This window comes from Arachis duranensis, chromosome 7, assembly GCF_000817695.3.
Source record: "Arachis duranensis cultivar V14167 chromosome 7, aradu.V14167.gnm2.J7QH, whole genome shotgun sequence".
Taxonomy (NCBI): domain Eukaryota; kingdom Viridiplantae; phylum Streptophyta; class Magnoliopsida; order Fabales; family Fabaceae; genus Arachis; species Arachis duranensis.
The window spans coordinates 41,950,307-41,963,786 of record NC_029778.3 but is presented as its reverse complement, the minus strand read 5'-3'; the positions used below and the strand labels follow the sequence as shown (position 1 = coordinate 41,963,786).

General features: G+C 35.3%; 1 protein-coding gene and 1 pseudogene across 2 annotated transcripts; both read right to left on the bottom strand.

Moving 5' to 3' along the window:
- Positions 1-1,794: 1,794 nt before the first annotated feature.
- LOC107472203 (E3 ubiquitin-protein ligase RGLG4) lies at positions 1,795-8,991 on the bottom strand. 2 transcript variants are annotated; one of them, XM_052252337.1, is made up of 11 exons: positions 8,298-8,991; positions 5,899-5,987; positions 5,383-5,519; positions 5,157-5,270; positions 4,733-4,830; positions 4,570-4,649; positions 4,137-4,242; positions 3,916-4,043; positions 3,423-3,549; positions 2,857-2,913; positions 1,795-2,184 (listed from the first exon to the last, which is right to left on the bottom strand). In XM_052252337.1, the coding sequence occupies exons 1-11, from the start codon at positions 8,622-8,624 to the stop codon at positions 2,098-2,100; spliced, it is 1,350 nt and encodes a 449-aa protein (XP_052108297.1). In that variant the 5' UTR covers positions 8,625-8,991; the 3' UTR covers positions 1,795-2,097. The 2 variants fall into 2 exon arrangements, with proteins under 2 accessions (XP_052108297.1, XP_015947234.1); XM_016091748.3 differs by having other exon boundaries at positions 5,383-5,523; positions 5,903-5,987; positions 8,298-8,990.
- A 705-nt stretch (positions 8,992-9,696) lies between these two features.
- Positions 9,697-10,252, bottom strand: LOC110277198 (WRKY transcription factor 6-like; annotated as a pseudogene).
- Between the last annotated feature and the right edge of the window lie 3,228 nt (positions 10,253-13,480).

Genomic DNA, 13,480 nt, shown 5'->3' with positions numbered 1-13,480 from the left:
TGTGACAGAGCATAGGAATGTTTTCACTGAGAGGATGGGATGTAGCCATCAACCAAGAGTGATGCCTCCAGACGATTAGCCGTGCAGTGACAGCGCATAGGATCATTTTCCCGAGAGGATTGAAAGTAGCCACCGATGATGGTGATGCCCTACATACAGCTTGCCATGGAAAGGAGTAAGAATGATTGAAGGAAGAGTGAGTAGTGAAGTAGAGTTTCAAGAGGAGCACAGCATCTCCATACACCTATCTGAAATTCTCACTATTGATCTACATAAGTATTTCTATCTCTTTTTATTTTCCAATTATTATTAATTTTCGAAAACCATAAACAAATTTAATCTGCCTAACTGAGATTTACAAGGCAACCATAACTTGCTTCATACCAACAATCTCTGTGGGATCGACCCTTACTCACGTAAGGTATTACTTGGATGACCTAGTACACTTGCTGGTTAAGTTGAACGGAGTTGTGAACTATGGTATTGGCATCATGTTTTTGGCGCCATTACCAGGGAATGAAAAGCAATGAATTTTGCAAAATGGAATAACAATTGAATCACAATTTCGTCCACCAATAATCGCAGAAGAAAGAACGATCGAAAATACAAGGAGAGAACGCAGAGAAGGAGAACGAAGAAAATTGGCAAGAGATTCAAAGAAGGTAACGAAATCTTTTGAAAATTGAAAATAGTATTATTCGCGCGTTAATTGATTTTGATTGATATAATGTTCTGTTATATAGCGCGTGACCTGTATGTAACAGTTGGAGCGCGTTTAGGGTTTTAGTAAGTTTCAGCGCTTGTAACACTTGTAAGGGTTAATCACTTGTATGTTAAGATAAATCCAACTAATAATTAAACACTTTCATAATAATTGAAGAGATCTGCACATGGTTACTTGCGACAAAAGTGATGCAAAATTGAGCTAAACCACAAACAGAGAAGATGCAGAAAATATATGAACAATAATGCTTAAAAGATGTATATTCTTGAATGGTTTCAGTTCTTGAACAAGAACTCGGAAAACTTCTACACTATGCATAACAACTCTCAGTTTGTGGCTTTGTGCACACTAGATTCTTAGAGTCTAGAGTATTTTCTCCTCCCCCTTATTAGCATTTTCTTGAGTACGATTTCTCTGTTTTCTGTTAGCCTGGGTACCAGACCAGAAATTTTCTGAATGGACTTGAACTTGGAGTGTCGTATATTCATCTGCGGCTATATACCATATATAAATATAGCGTAATATATCTTATTTGTATAACTTATGGATTGTATAGCTGTTGTTACTCTCTCTTCATGTTTTTATGAAGCCCTAGCGATATTATGTAATATACTTTGTTTAATTTCATGCATATGTATATTTACGGTGTATTTATCTATTTTACTAGCTCACGCAAACGCATAACATTACATAAACTCGCTAACGACGAGGGCGACAGGCTCAATATTATATAACTAAATTCAAAGTATAAAATCTCATAGATTGACCAATGAGTAATATTCGACGATTAGCATTTATCATAACATGTTAAAAGTTGAGTCGTTACACATGACCAAACTAGACTAAGCAACGTTCTTAATTTTTCAAGTTCGACCAGCTGATTCGGTTGAAGTGTCAGAACCATGACCATATGCCATTAAACATCTCAATTTAACAATTAGATTGATAAAACTTAATGTGTAAAGAGTTATTTATTTCACGATGTAAATGTGACCAGACATAAGGAATGGGTGAGGATTCCAATTGAAATGAACTACTACTGAGGCAGCAAAAACATGAACAAGTTAGAATTTTGCACAAACACATCCACATTTCAGCACACTGAAACCATCCTTGAAGAGATAACAAGCTATCATGTTACAACAAATAAGTTCATTTTCTAAGAACCTAATAAGCCACACCATCATCATTCATCAACACTTGCAAGGCATTTATCATACACATCCTATATTTCTACATGTAAACGGTGTCTCTATAGACATAATACATGACAGGGCACAATGGCGTCGTTTGATTCATGTAGTTGATTCTAACTAGTAGAACAAGGCTTTGTTATTGTTGTTGTTATAGAATTTTGATTTTGATTCTACTAATCAGCCAGTGAATACCCTGAGACGACTAGTGATCCTCTCACGGCATATGGGACAATTACTTAATCTTGATGCACAATCTCTGCAAGTCTGCTCCCCCAATATATATATATATAGTTAGAACTTAGAAGTTAAAAACCACTATTAATAAATAACTTTAAGATGTCGTTTTTATCTGTAACCAAACATTTCTTAGGTAGTCTTTGTTTTAAGGTATTGGGACAGAGACTAGTACTAAAATTTCTCTCTCTGGGATTAAAATTTCAGTATTTCAGTACCTCCAAAAAATGAGGACACATGGGACTGAAATTTTTAGAGACAGAGACTGAAACTTTAATAACATTTTATACCTAAAATACTCTCATTCCAATTAATTAATTCCAATTTTACCTTTTGTACAAATTAAATTAGAGTTTCATTCTTGTTTTAATTTCTGTCTCCCACTTAGCACCAAACAGAATACTGAGATTTATTTCTGTCTCTATCTCTTAGTCTCTGTCGCTCAGTCTCAGTCTTTCAGTCTCTGTCTCTCCACCAAACGCTAGCTTAATGTTGTGTTTGGCATGTATCTCAGGATAAAATGTAAAAAGACAATATAAAGAGACAAAATAGGTTGTTTGAAATCAAGTCATTTTGCCCGTCTCTATATTTATCTCATCCTTCAAACAAGTTATATAACTTTTAATGTCTTTGCATTTTTATCATGAGAAAAATATCAATAGAGCCTGATGAAAAAAGAGTTAAGGATTTAATGAGCCTCACCATGTGGCCACATCCAAAAGCCAGTTCCTTTGCATTAGTGAGACATACGGGGCAGGCCTACAAAATTCAATTGGTTGCATATAAATGATAGAGCATGCAATATTTGATGATACAAGAGAAGACCCTGCTATGTGTTCATATGTTTGGAGACATGATTCTAAATTTCTAATGATTATCTCAAATTCTCTAACTGGGATGTTATGGAATATTGTTAGACTCATTTGTTGGAATAGTGTATCTTTTCAAAGTGCATTCCTTTTTCTTGCTTATGTCTGATTCTATGTAAATAATAATATACCAATGCCAACGCATGACAGTTTATGCAGAAATTTCTTTTTATCCTTTTTTTTCCCTGAAGAATAACACGAAACTAGTCATCAAGCAACTGCAAAATTCAAAGAAAAAGTAAAAGTTGTTCGATGAATAACTAATTACTAAGCAGATTTTTTTTCCTCAAGCCTTTCACATTACTTGTACCCAAAGAAAATCAAACCTATGTCTTATCTTGTACTCATCTTAACAACGTTGACTATGAAATTGCTCGTGGAAGTTTCAGTTAGAAATACCGTTTGGTTCCGATCATCTGCTGGTGATGTTTGTGCATTGCTCATTACATGAACAGGGGGAGCCGGCCGAAAATAAGGAACTGGAGGAGGCTTCGGAACTATTTTCTTCGCTCTTCCTGTTACACGTCTGTTGTCCAAACTCCAAAGAGACAAGCATAGGAAAATTTTAAATACCAACTAGCAAATCCTTTCAGATATTCAGTTAAACAAACATAGATCTAAAAAATATAGACTGAAGTACCAAAATTACCCACCAAAGATCATGTCGCTGACAATTATTTGTGGAAAAATACAAATTCAACAAGAAAATTGATCACTTTTTGGGTAGATTTGTCAAGCAAATCAAGTCTTTTGGGTATATATAGAGGGCAAATTTTTGTACTTACATGGGTAATTTTGTAAGCGAAATCATCTTTTGTGGTAATTTTGGTATATTATATAGCTTGCTGCTTTTAAGCTAGGAAATCCTACGCTAATGTCACAAGGATCATACCCAAGTATTCCAAATTCAACGGTTGCTTTGTATTGGAAAGGGATCTCCATGAGAGCAGCTAGAGCAAAAGCTGCTTCTTTCTCAGAGGGGCCAATATTTTTAGACATTATGCCAGTGAAGTTAACAAACTGCATAAAAGGGTAAGTAGGATATTTTCATTGCGACAGAGTGCTGGCAAAGAATGTAAGACTATGCGAAATTTTCAGCTGCAAGTTCTATACCTGAAAATTGTCGAAACCACGCGCCGGTATCTTGTCATCAAACTTCTGCATGTCTTCCCATGGACCATCACCAACCCCAACCAGAATAATTGCAAGGGGGTATTCACTGATATCAGAAATTAAATATTTTTTAAAAAGGTAAAATAAAATAAAATAAAATTACTGTTATTCAGCATCTGCATTTTCTTTTAGGCAAAGCCAAGTACTGATGTGGATGATTAAATGCTAACGTCTCTAAGCATGATTTAACCTATCAGCATCTAATGGAGAAAACTAATCATAGGGAACAAAATACAAAATCACCAATTTTACATTACTAAAATTGTTTAAGGCTAACAAAGGCTAATCAAAAGATTGGAAACAACAAAATGGTATAAGCATCAATGGGAATGCTGTAAGATTATCAATCAGCGTTTTAGCTATCTATGTCTACCTTGCATCAACTATAGCTTTGATTGTCTTATGTTCTTGAGGACTCAGTTCTCCATCTTCAGTGTTGACACTCCTAGTAACCTTACAAATCAAACAAACTCATATGAATAAGATTAGAGACACATGGAAACACATAACATAATGAGGTAGCATTAACTATGTACCTGCCCATCTGCAATGATAACCAACACATGGAATTGGCCGTGATTTTTCTCAACAATGTCTATTGCAGCCTCGATCACAGGAGCATAAGAAGTTGGTCCTGCAAACAAAAATGAAATCATTTCTTCAGTGACAAGTCTAGCAACCAAACATACTGAACTAAGGCCTCGTTTGGCATTTGGTAATTGTCTCTAGACAGAAATACAGAAGAACGGGAAAATACAAACCTATTTAGAGAATGAGACAAATACAGAAACAGGCAAAATATTCTACCCAAAAGATACAGACAACTAGAACACCAAGGACAGTGGAGACAAGGATATAGACAACTTTTTGGTCTTGTTTTTTATCCTGAGACACTTACTAATCATGACCTAACTGATTGTAACAAAAACACGCTTAAAAAAAGCTACATATGAAAATAACCTGAAAGTTTCAAGTTTGGAACTATTTTTTGGTAGCACGCAAGAACTTCCTCAAAACCATGACAAGGTGTATGATCACTGTGAAAGCTAAACACTTCTTGATCATGGGTTGTTGCTGCACAACAATAACAAAAAATAAACTAAGTAAAATTGAACAACATGTCAAATTGATTAAACTTGTCAATTTTTCTTATCATGCAAGGTTTAATACAAAATTTAGGACTTACCATCACCAAAGCCAAAACATGGAATCAAGTTATCATCATCAAAGGGAGCCAAAGTCTTGCCAACAATAGAGATGGCCTTCTCATAGGGGTTTGATGTGTCTCCAATGGCATGCAGGCTTCTATTGTTGAATGAGATTCTGCCTTTAATAATAACATGGATGCATTGGCTTCATGATAAGTTAATAACCCAACAGTTAAAATGAAACTTATTCCAAAATGTTTAAAAAATTATGATCCAAAACCCATATTTTATTTTCTCATGTGAGAAACCATAGTTCTTTTTGGCCTCCCAAAATTTTCTATACACGATGCAATGGATCATGAAATTCTTAAATTTGGTTCCTATACCGTGCCAGATTAGGATTCTCTCAAGGTTTAAAATAACACATATCCTCATGAATATTTTTCTATTACTTATTATTTATTCTTTTGGCTTTCTTCTATTTTACTATATATAGTAATTGAATCAATCGTGAAAATATGAACATGAGAGGATCCAAATTTATGTGGTACAACCTACCAGTCCATTCATTGCTTTTTGTGAAATCAATGCCAAGGATGAGATTTGATGATTCTAGACCTTCTTTCCTTAAGGCAGTTGTAACCTGTATAAGTAATCGGGTAATTGAGAATTTTATTACTGGTACTGGAGAAGTGTAAGTCTGATGCCTCATCTAAAATGTGTGCCAATTTGATGCGAGATTCATTGAACACAAATGATATATTAGAAACTTTATTTTATTTATTTATTTATTCTTTTAAAAGTCTATTGAGAAGAAATATTAGAAAATTTGAACTAATGAATAAGGTTAAAACCAAATTTCAACCCAAAACCTTTAGTTAACGAATTTACGAATTATGAGCCGTAGATAATATATATCTCCCTTAATCTATTTTCAACCAAAGTCACATTAAGGAAAAATAAAAATTCAAGTTACAAACACACCCTAAAGCCGGACAGCATTATATCTTGGTGATGATAAAAATAATTATTATTAAATTATGGATTGTGTTAAAATGTATGTCAACTTAAATTTCATAAAGCATACATCAAAATAATCCAATAATATATATCTATCTAAAAATGTATATGCTTTCTGGTTTCATTAAACAATTTTCACGAAGCATTATTTGGAAAAAGCAGCATTATTAATAATGACTGGAAAGTTCTCACGAAGCATTATTTGGAAAAGAAGGTAATAAGTTAAGCATTTTATCATAAAGCCAAGGTCCTCCTCACTTTTCTTTCCTTTTCTTTTTTTTTTCTTATGGATAATCAATTGGCAAAGTAACAGTATTATATTTAATATGTACACATAAAAATTCAGCCAACAAATCATTTATCATGTTCTTATGTATGTATATTTTACATTTTAATATGTATTTTATACGTGTAGCTGATTTGGTAGTTGATTATTGTTTTTGTGTACTTGCATAGTTGATATCTGATTTCAGCCTCACTAAACATACTTGGCAAAAAGGACAAGGAGTTTTAAAAGTGACAAAACCTCAAGGTCAATCCTTTTAGTAACAAGATTTGGATGATACTGGTTCCAAACGGCCAATCCCCATTCCCCACCAAAAAAGAAAAAGAAAAAATAACATTATTATACCCCTGCATGGTGTTTTAAATAGAAACATCCAACAAGTTAAATAAAGTAAGTGGCTGAAGTAAGCTTGACCCACAAAACGCGTGTGTACCATGCTGAGATTGAGAAGTAGAGATAATGGGGGATGATGCACGATGCATGATAGAATGATAGAATATGGTTGAAGCTTGATTGAATGGAAGAACATAAATATTGGTTCATTCTCATATGTATAAAGGTACAAGCAATTAAATAGAATCCAACATTTTGTTGAGGTTCAAAATGGATTAAGAAAATCCTAATTTTTTCTAAAAAAAAAAATTATAATTCTGAAGAACAAATATACTTGTTCGAACTAGATATAATGCTAATAAATATTGAATGATTCTAATAAAAACCAAGAAAGATACTTGTAAACACAAAAAAGTAAGTTTCTGCCAAAATTAGAATTTAAGTTCACCTATCTCCTTTTGACAATTTGGTATACTTTTAACTTCAGGAGATAAAATTTGAAATTTGAAAGCAAGAGCTAAATTTAAAATCTTGTTTACTTCAAAAGTTGTGGAAAAGACATGTTAGCCCCTAACAAATTTTTTATTTTATTTATATAAAAAATCGCAAGACAAATTAAACATAACTTAACTATATATATCTTTACCTTGATAATAAAAAGTAGGTGAGTGTTAAAAAAATTGAAATATTTATAAGATTTTGAACTTCTCAATTATATTAAATAAAATACATAAAAAAATGTTTGTTTAAGTTGACCTTATTGAACTACTAAAATTCTACTACATAAGTCACCCAAAAAAAATTCTACCACATAAAACTGTAATTTGACTTGGTCATCTATATTCCAACATTTTATACTAATCAGATTATCTCAAAAAATATCCCACTGTCCAGACTAGGAGTCAACTAAAAAATATCTCATAGCCGCATTTTAAAATCAGAAAATGAAAAAGAAAGAGCCTTATAAGCCAAAACATATGATAGGTCAGAATGAACCAATAAGAGAATCATCAGCAGAAAAAGCTCCAATAAAACAGAGAAATTGGTAAATATTCTAAGGAAGTAAGGATGAACGTGATATAGCAATAGGTGAGAGTTGAGACATTCATAAATTAAATTAGTTTTATATATAATTTTATCCATAAATCCAATTCTTGAATTTTGTTTTCACAATATGAGTACAGATTAAACGGAAATAACAAAAAAAGTACACTAATAAGAGTATATTTTGATTAGGCAAATGTGTAACTTTTTCCCCAATCGAACATACACTAAACATGTTAATGAGAAGGAATGAAGAGAAAGGCGCAAAACCTGTTCAAGAGAAGTGAAATTATCCTTAATCAAAGCATATTTCTTTGCTGCATCCTTCTTTCCCATGGTTGCTGATCCCTCCTGTCCTGACTTATTTTGTGCCCTAGACATGGATTCTGCTCGTTGCGGTTGCGGCGGAGACAGCGGCAGCGAAGGATACTGTGGTGGAGCTAACTGTCGCGGTGGTCTTAATTGTGATAACGATAAAGGTCTATTGTCAATGGCTGAAGAATTATTATTACTATTATTTCTTCCACCACTTCCTTTGGTATTGTTTCTTGAAATTCGAGCACCACTGTTTCTGTTTCTGGCTATGAGGTTGCCCATGGCATCTTGCACTATAATAAAGGCGTTACAAGAGATGAATACATGTTTTTGTATGCCGAGAGAGAGATTTTATAGTCAAAAGGAATATTGAAGGCAAAAGAAAGAGGAAGGTAGAGCGTCTATTTGAGACTTTGAGTGTGGAGCGGCTAGCTACTTCCTAGAAACCACTGGAAAATGTCAATTTATTCTGATCTAATCGAAGAAATAAGCTAAGTAGGGGAAAGTATCAGATTCTAGCTTACTTTGTTAGCTTGCTTGCGAGAATTTTTTTTGAAGGTAATAGAAAGTTTTTCTTTAGTTTCTTGCCCAACACATAGGCTGAAGAACACAAAATAAATACCAAAACTGGCTTTGCGTGTCATACTGGTGTAAACATTAAATTAAACTCTATATTTATGCTCTCAATCGGGAAGTGTCATTTGCATACCCATGTAGTCATGTACAAATTTATGAAAAAAAGACAAATATGTCCTAATCTTTTAAAATTGTAACAAATTAGTCTCTCATAAATTTTAATTAGATTTATTTATTTTGTGTCTTAAAAATATATATCTTAAAATTATTAAGAAGTTTTTATTTAAAATAGAATGTATTTGTTTGGTTAAATTACACCGTTAGTTCCTATATTTTTACTGAAATTGTAAATTGGTTCCTATACTTTAAAAGTTTGTAATTGGGTCCCTAAACAAAATTAAATTTTGTAATTTAGTCTCCACCGTTCAAACAATATTTGATTTAACAGAATATTCGTCAGTATATTCACTATTTTAAACATGTGAGTTGCATATGTTTGACAATAAAGACTAGTTTGCAGTTTTAATAGAAGTATAGGGACCAAGTGTATAATGAGTAATTTCCAAATCAGCATACCACCCTTCACCCCATCCCACCATCCACCGTCCTAGTTCTTCTGCCTTTACATTATCACCGAACACAACCATCGACCCTCCGCCTCCAACCCTAAATGCAACAACTCTCGACTAGTCACAGCATCTTCAGCAGTGACAGGTTCTTCGTCATCATCGTGCCAATTATGGAGGAGATGGCTGCCGTTGTTGTTGTTGTTAGCATCTCAAGTGCTATTTGGTTTATTATTGTTGTTGCTGTTGTTGTTGTTACCTCCGATGATTGAGGAGATGGCAGCTGCAATAGCGGCAGTGAAGTTAGGATCGGTGGTGATGGCTGCAGTGATGGAATCAGCCAGGAATGGCGGCTGTTGCTGTGGATGGTTGGATTTCCGATTCAGAAAATGCAATAACTTGTTGAGACAATTGAAGATCGAAGAATTTTGATTGATTATGTAGGGCTTGAGTCTCAAAGTTCTGCAGGTAACCTTGAAAATTGGGTAACTGGAACAACGGGACAACATTAAGAGGATGATGATGCCTGATTGGAAGAGTGGAAGTATTATTAGTATTATTTGATGATGATGAATTTTGTGTGAGGTCCAATGTGACAGTTGAGAATAGTGCCCAAGCTGAGAGTGTTGCCATGCTTCAAGAAGTAAAAGAGGTAGAGCACGATGAAAAAATAGCTTTTACTAGGAGGTTTGGGCTCATGATTCCATCTGCACTTGACATGGAACCTAATAGTATCATGGTGGCAGTTGCTGTGGTGGTTGATGCCATGGCCATGGCTGCCAATGAAGAAGGGAGGAGAAGAGGAAAAGAGAAAGGATAATGGAAGAAAAGGAAAAAGAAAAAGAGGATATTATGGTAAATGTGTATTTTGTTTACAGTAAACGTTATTGAAGACCTAATTACAAATTTTAATTTTTTACAAGGATCCAATTATAAACTTTTAAAGTGTAGGGACTAATTTGCAATTTCACTAAAAGTGTAGGAACTGACTGTATAATTTAACCTATTTGTTTTATATTTATTAAATAAAAAATTCAAAATCTTTTACTAATGATAAGTTTATTATGTGTCTTTAGGTACTATTTTGGGAGTTGTCTTAACTCTTTAAATTGAAGTCAGACTCTATTGCAGCATTATAGTTAGAGGATTTTTTGTGTTTAGGGTTGTGTTTTATGGCCAGCAAAAAAGCTTCTTCGAGCATGCAATGAATCTCATTGTCCTCTATCATTCGTTGCGTGCAAAATGGAGACGAAAAGGATAGCATTGCTCCAACGTGCAAATGTGGAGTGTATATTATATTATACAAGTCTACGATGCCAACTAATCCCAACAAGTTATTCCTGGGGTGTCTCTTCTTCAAGGTAAGATAGTTATATAAATCTTGAAATAGATTGATGTAGTTAATTGAATTTTAATTTTTTTAAAATTTACAATTGAAAAATCCATCCCACTGCAAAATTTTTATTTGTCTTGATGATCATGTTACAAAAATTAGAGACACAAAAAATTAATTTGTGACAATAAGATTAATAATGTAAAAGAGTATTTGTGAAGAATAAAGTAGAACAGAAGCTAATTAAGTTAGAGAAAAAGTTAGCATATACAGAGAGGAAGAAAAAAACTAATATGTTAGTTGTTCTTGTATGTTTGTTAGTAACTAATGTTGCTGTTTTTGTCATTAAGTCTTGAAAAATAGACAATTAAAGAATGTCTATTATTGTTGTAATAAACTGTGATATGAGTTCACAAATTTCAATTATTTTATCATTAATAAATGATGTTATTATGTTACTATTATATCAAGAATTTAAATGGGCTATTGTTCAATTGCACGGGTATTAAACGGGTCGAGTCTAGTGGTAGTGTAGGTGTGGGTGACTGGGAGATGGGTGTTAGAGAGCTTTGGTGAATGATTCCTCCGGCCTGACGGGTTGAGGATAAAGTGGGGCCACCTACAAAGACTCTAACGCTCAAGTTAGTGTCCGTACAAGAGGCGGCTATTAGAGTTGGGTTAGATGACGTACCTCTGAGGAGGGTAGGTTTCTCCCACTTTATAGTCCGTACTTGGCCTGTACTTCGGGTGGGTCCTTGATGGCCAGGCCCATACATCTGGAAGCTTCTGCCAGTTGTCCAGGTTCACTTGGGAGGGGAGGTGACGTGCGGGTCACCTCCCAGTTCGGGCTCGGTAAATCGTCGGGTCGGTCGGACATCCGGACCCGGGTCTTTGGTCTGTTAAATTGGGCTGGAACAGTACCGCTAATGTGCCAGCTACGGTTGTGAGCGCCGTGGTTGGCGCGTTCTTCTCAACTCCCTTTTTGGTGGGGTTCTCAATAGATCGGCCGCTCGTGATAGGGGCATGCCCCCTACACCCGAGTAGCCTTCATTCGTTCTTGGGGGACGTCAATCGTCATCTTGTTTTTTGTGCTAGGCATTTAATGCTCGTTGTAACTGATTTGAAACCTTGGGTGAAGGGCCTTTTTTGCCCTTGACCTTCGCGCTTCTCAGTGTCAGTTACTTTTTAGTTTTCGTACCTCTTCTTCCCCTTTGACATCTCATACTCTCATCATTTCACATCATTCACTTTTGTTTCTTCCTTCTTTTTCTTCCGAATTCTTCTTGATCAAGACACTCAAGTTTGTCCCTGTTCCCTTGCATTTCCTTGAAATTTGCTATTCTCCACCTGTTACTTCCTGGAAAGCGTCGTTTCTCTTTACCTTTAGTGGATTGATCCTTCTTTTTATTGTTGTTGTCTTCTTCTTTGGCTGCTTGAATTGTTTTTAACTGCTTCATTTGGGTTACGCTGCTGCTAGATAGATTATAGAGGGTTACCATAGAGTGTGTTGTCTTTGATTTTCTTTTATCAATCGTAGATTAGTGTCTGGTAGGGGGTAGCATTAGTTTCCACATCTTCTGAGTTTCTGACCACCCGGTCTGACTTTAAGTGGTTCCCCACTGTAGGTATGGCGCAGGGTCCCATCCCGAGGACTCCCGTGGAACGTTATATCTGGGTTACCTTTGATGTTAAAGACACGGACTCTAGAATAACCGTGGCAGAGTTGCAAGATCTTCGAAACTCCAATCTGCTTTGCGAGGAGTGGTCCCGTAGAAGATCATTATAATACTTTTGTGCCCGGAGATCGAGAGTGCATCTGCTATATCAACATGAATACCCCCAGGTTGCCGACTAGATGTGGGTTTACAAATCCGTGTTCACCACCCTGGAGGTTCGGCTTCCCTTATCCCCGTTTGTCATCTCCCTATTGAACTGGTGTGATGTGGCACCATTCCAGATACACCCCAATATTTGGGCCTCTATTCGCTGCTTCGAGATGGTATGCGAATACCTTGAGCTGTCGATCTCCGTGGAGGTCTTCCTCTATTTCTTCCTTCTGACAAATCCCTCTAAAAAAGGGAAACACAAAAGGGGTATATGTCATTTCCGGTCATGCAAGGTGGTGGACGAAATTGTGATAAAAGAGTTCCAGGTACTGTTAGAGAAGCTCACAACTCCGTTCAACTTAACCAGCAAGTGTACTGGGTCATCCAAGTAACACCTTACGTGAGTAAGGGTCGATCCCACAGAGATTGTTGGTATGAAGCAAGCTATGGTCACCTTGTAAATCTCAGTTAAGCAGATTAAATGGTTATGGGTTTCGAAAATTAATAATAAATAGAAAATAAAAAGGGATAGAAATACTTATGTAAATCAATAGTGGGAATTTCAGATAGGTGTGTGGAGATGCTAGAATCCTTTCGAATCTCTACTTTCTTATTGCTTTCATCCAATCCTTCTTACTCTTTTCCATGGCAAGCTGTATGTAGGGCATCACCATCATCAATGGCTACTTTTAATCCTCTCGGGAAAATGGTCTTATGCGCTGTCACTGCACGGCTAATCATCTGGAGGCATCACCCTTGTTGATAGCTACATCCCATCCTCTCAGTGAAAATGGTCCAAATGCTCTGTCACAGCACGGCTAATCATCTGTCGGTTCT

Bases quoted from the DNA above. Each gene is read 5' to 3' on its own strand.
- LOC107472203 (XM_052252337.1), bottom strand. From the start codon at position 8,624: ATGGGCAACCTCATAGCCAGAAACAGAAACAGTGGTGCTCGAATTTCA. The intron at 5,520-5,898 runs GTTGTACCACAT...TATTAAAGGCAG, and splicing joins AGCAATGAATGGACTGGTAG to AATCTCATTCAACAATAGAA. The intron at 4,650-4,732 runs GTACATAGTTAA...TTGATTTGTAAG, and splicing joins TTATCATTGCAGATGGGCAG to GTTACTAGGAGTGTCAACAC.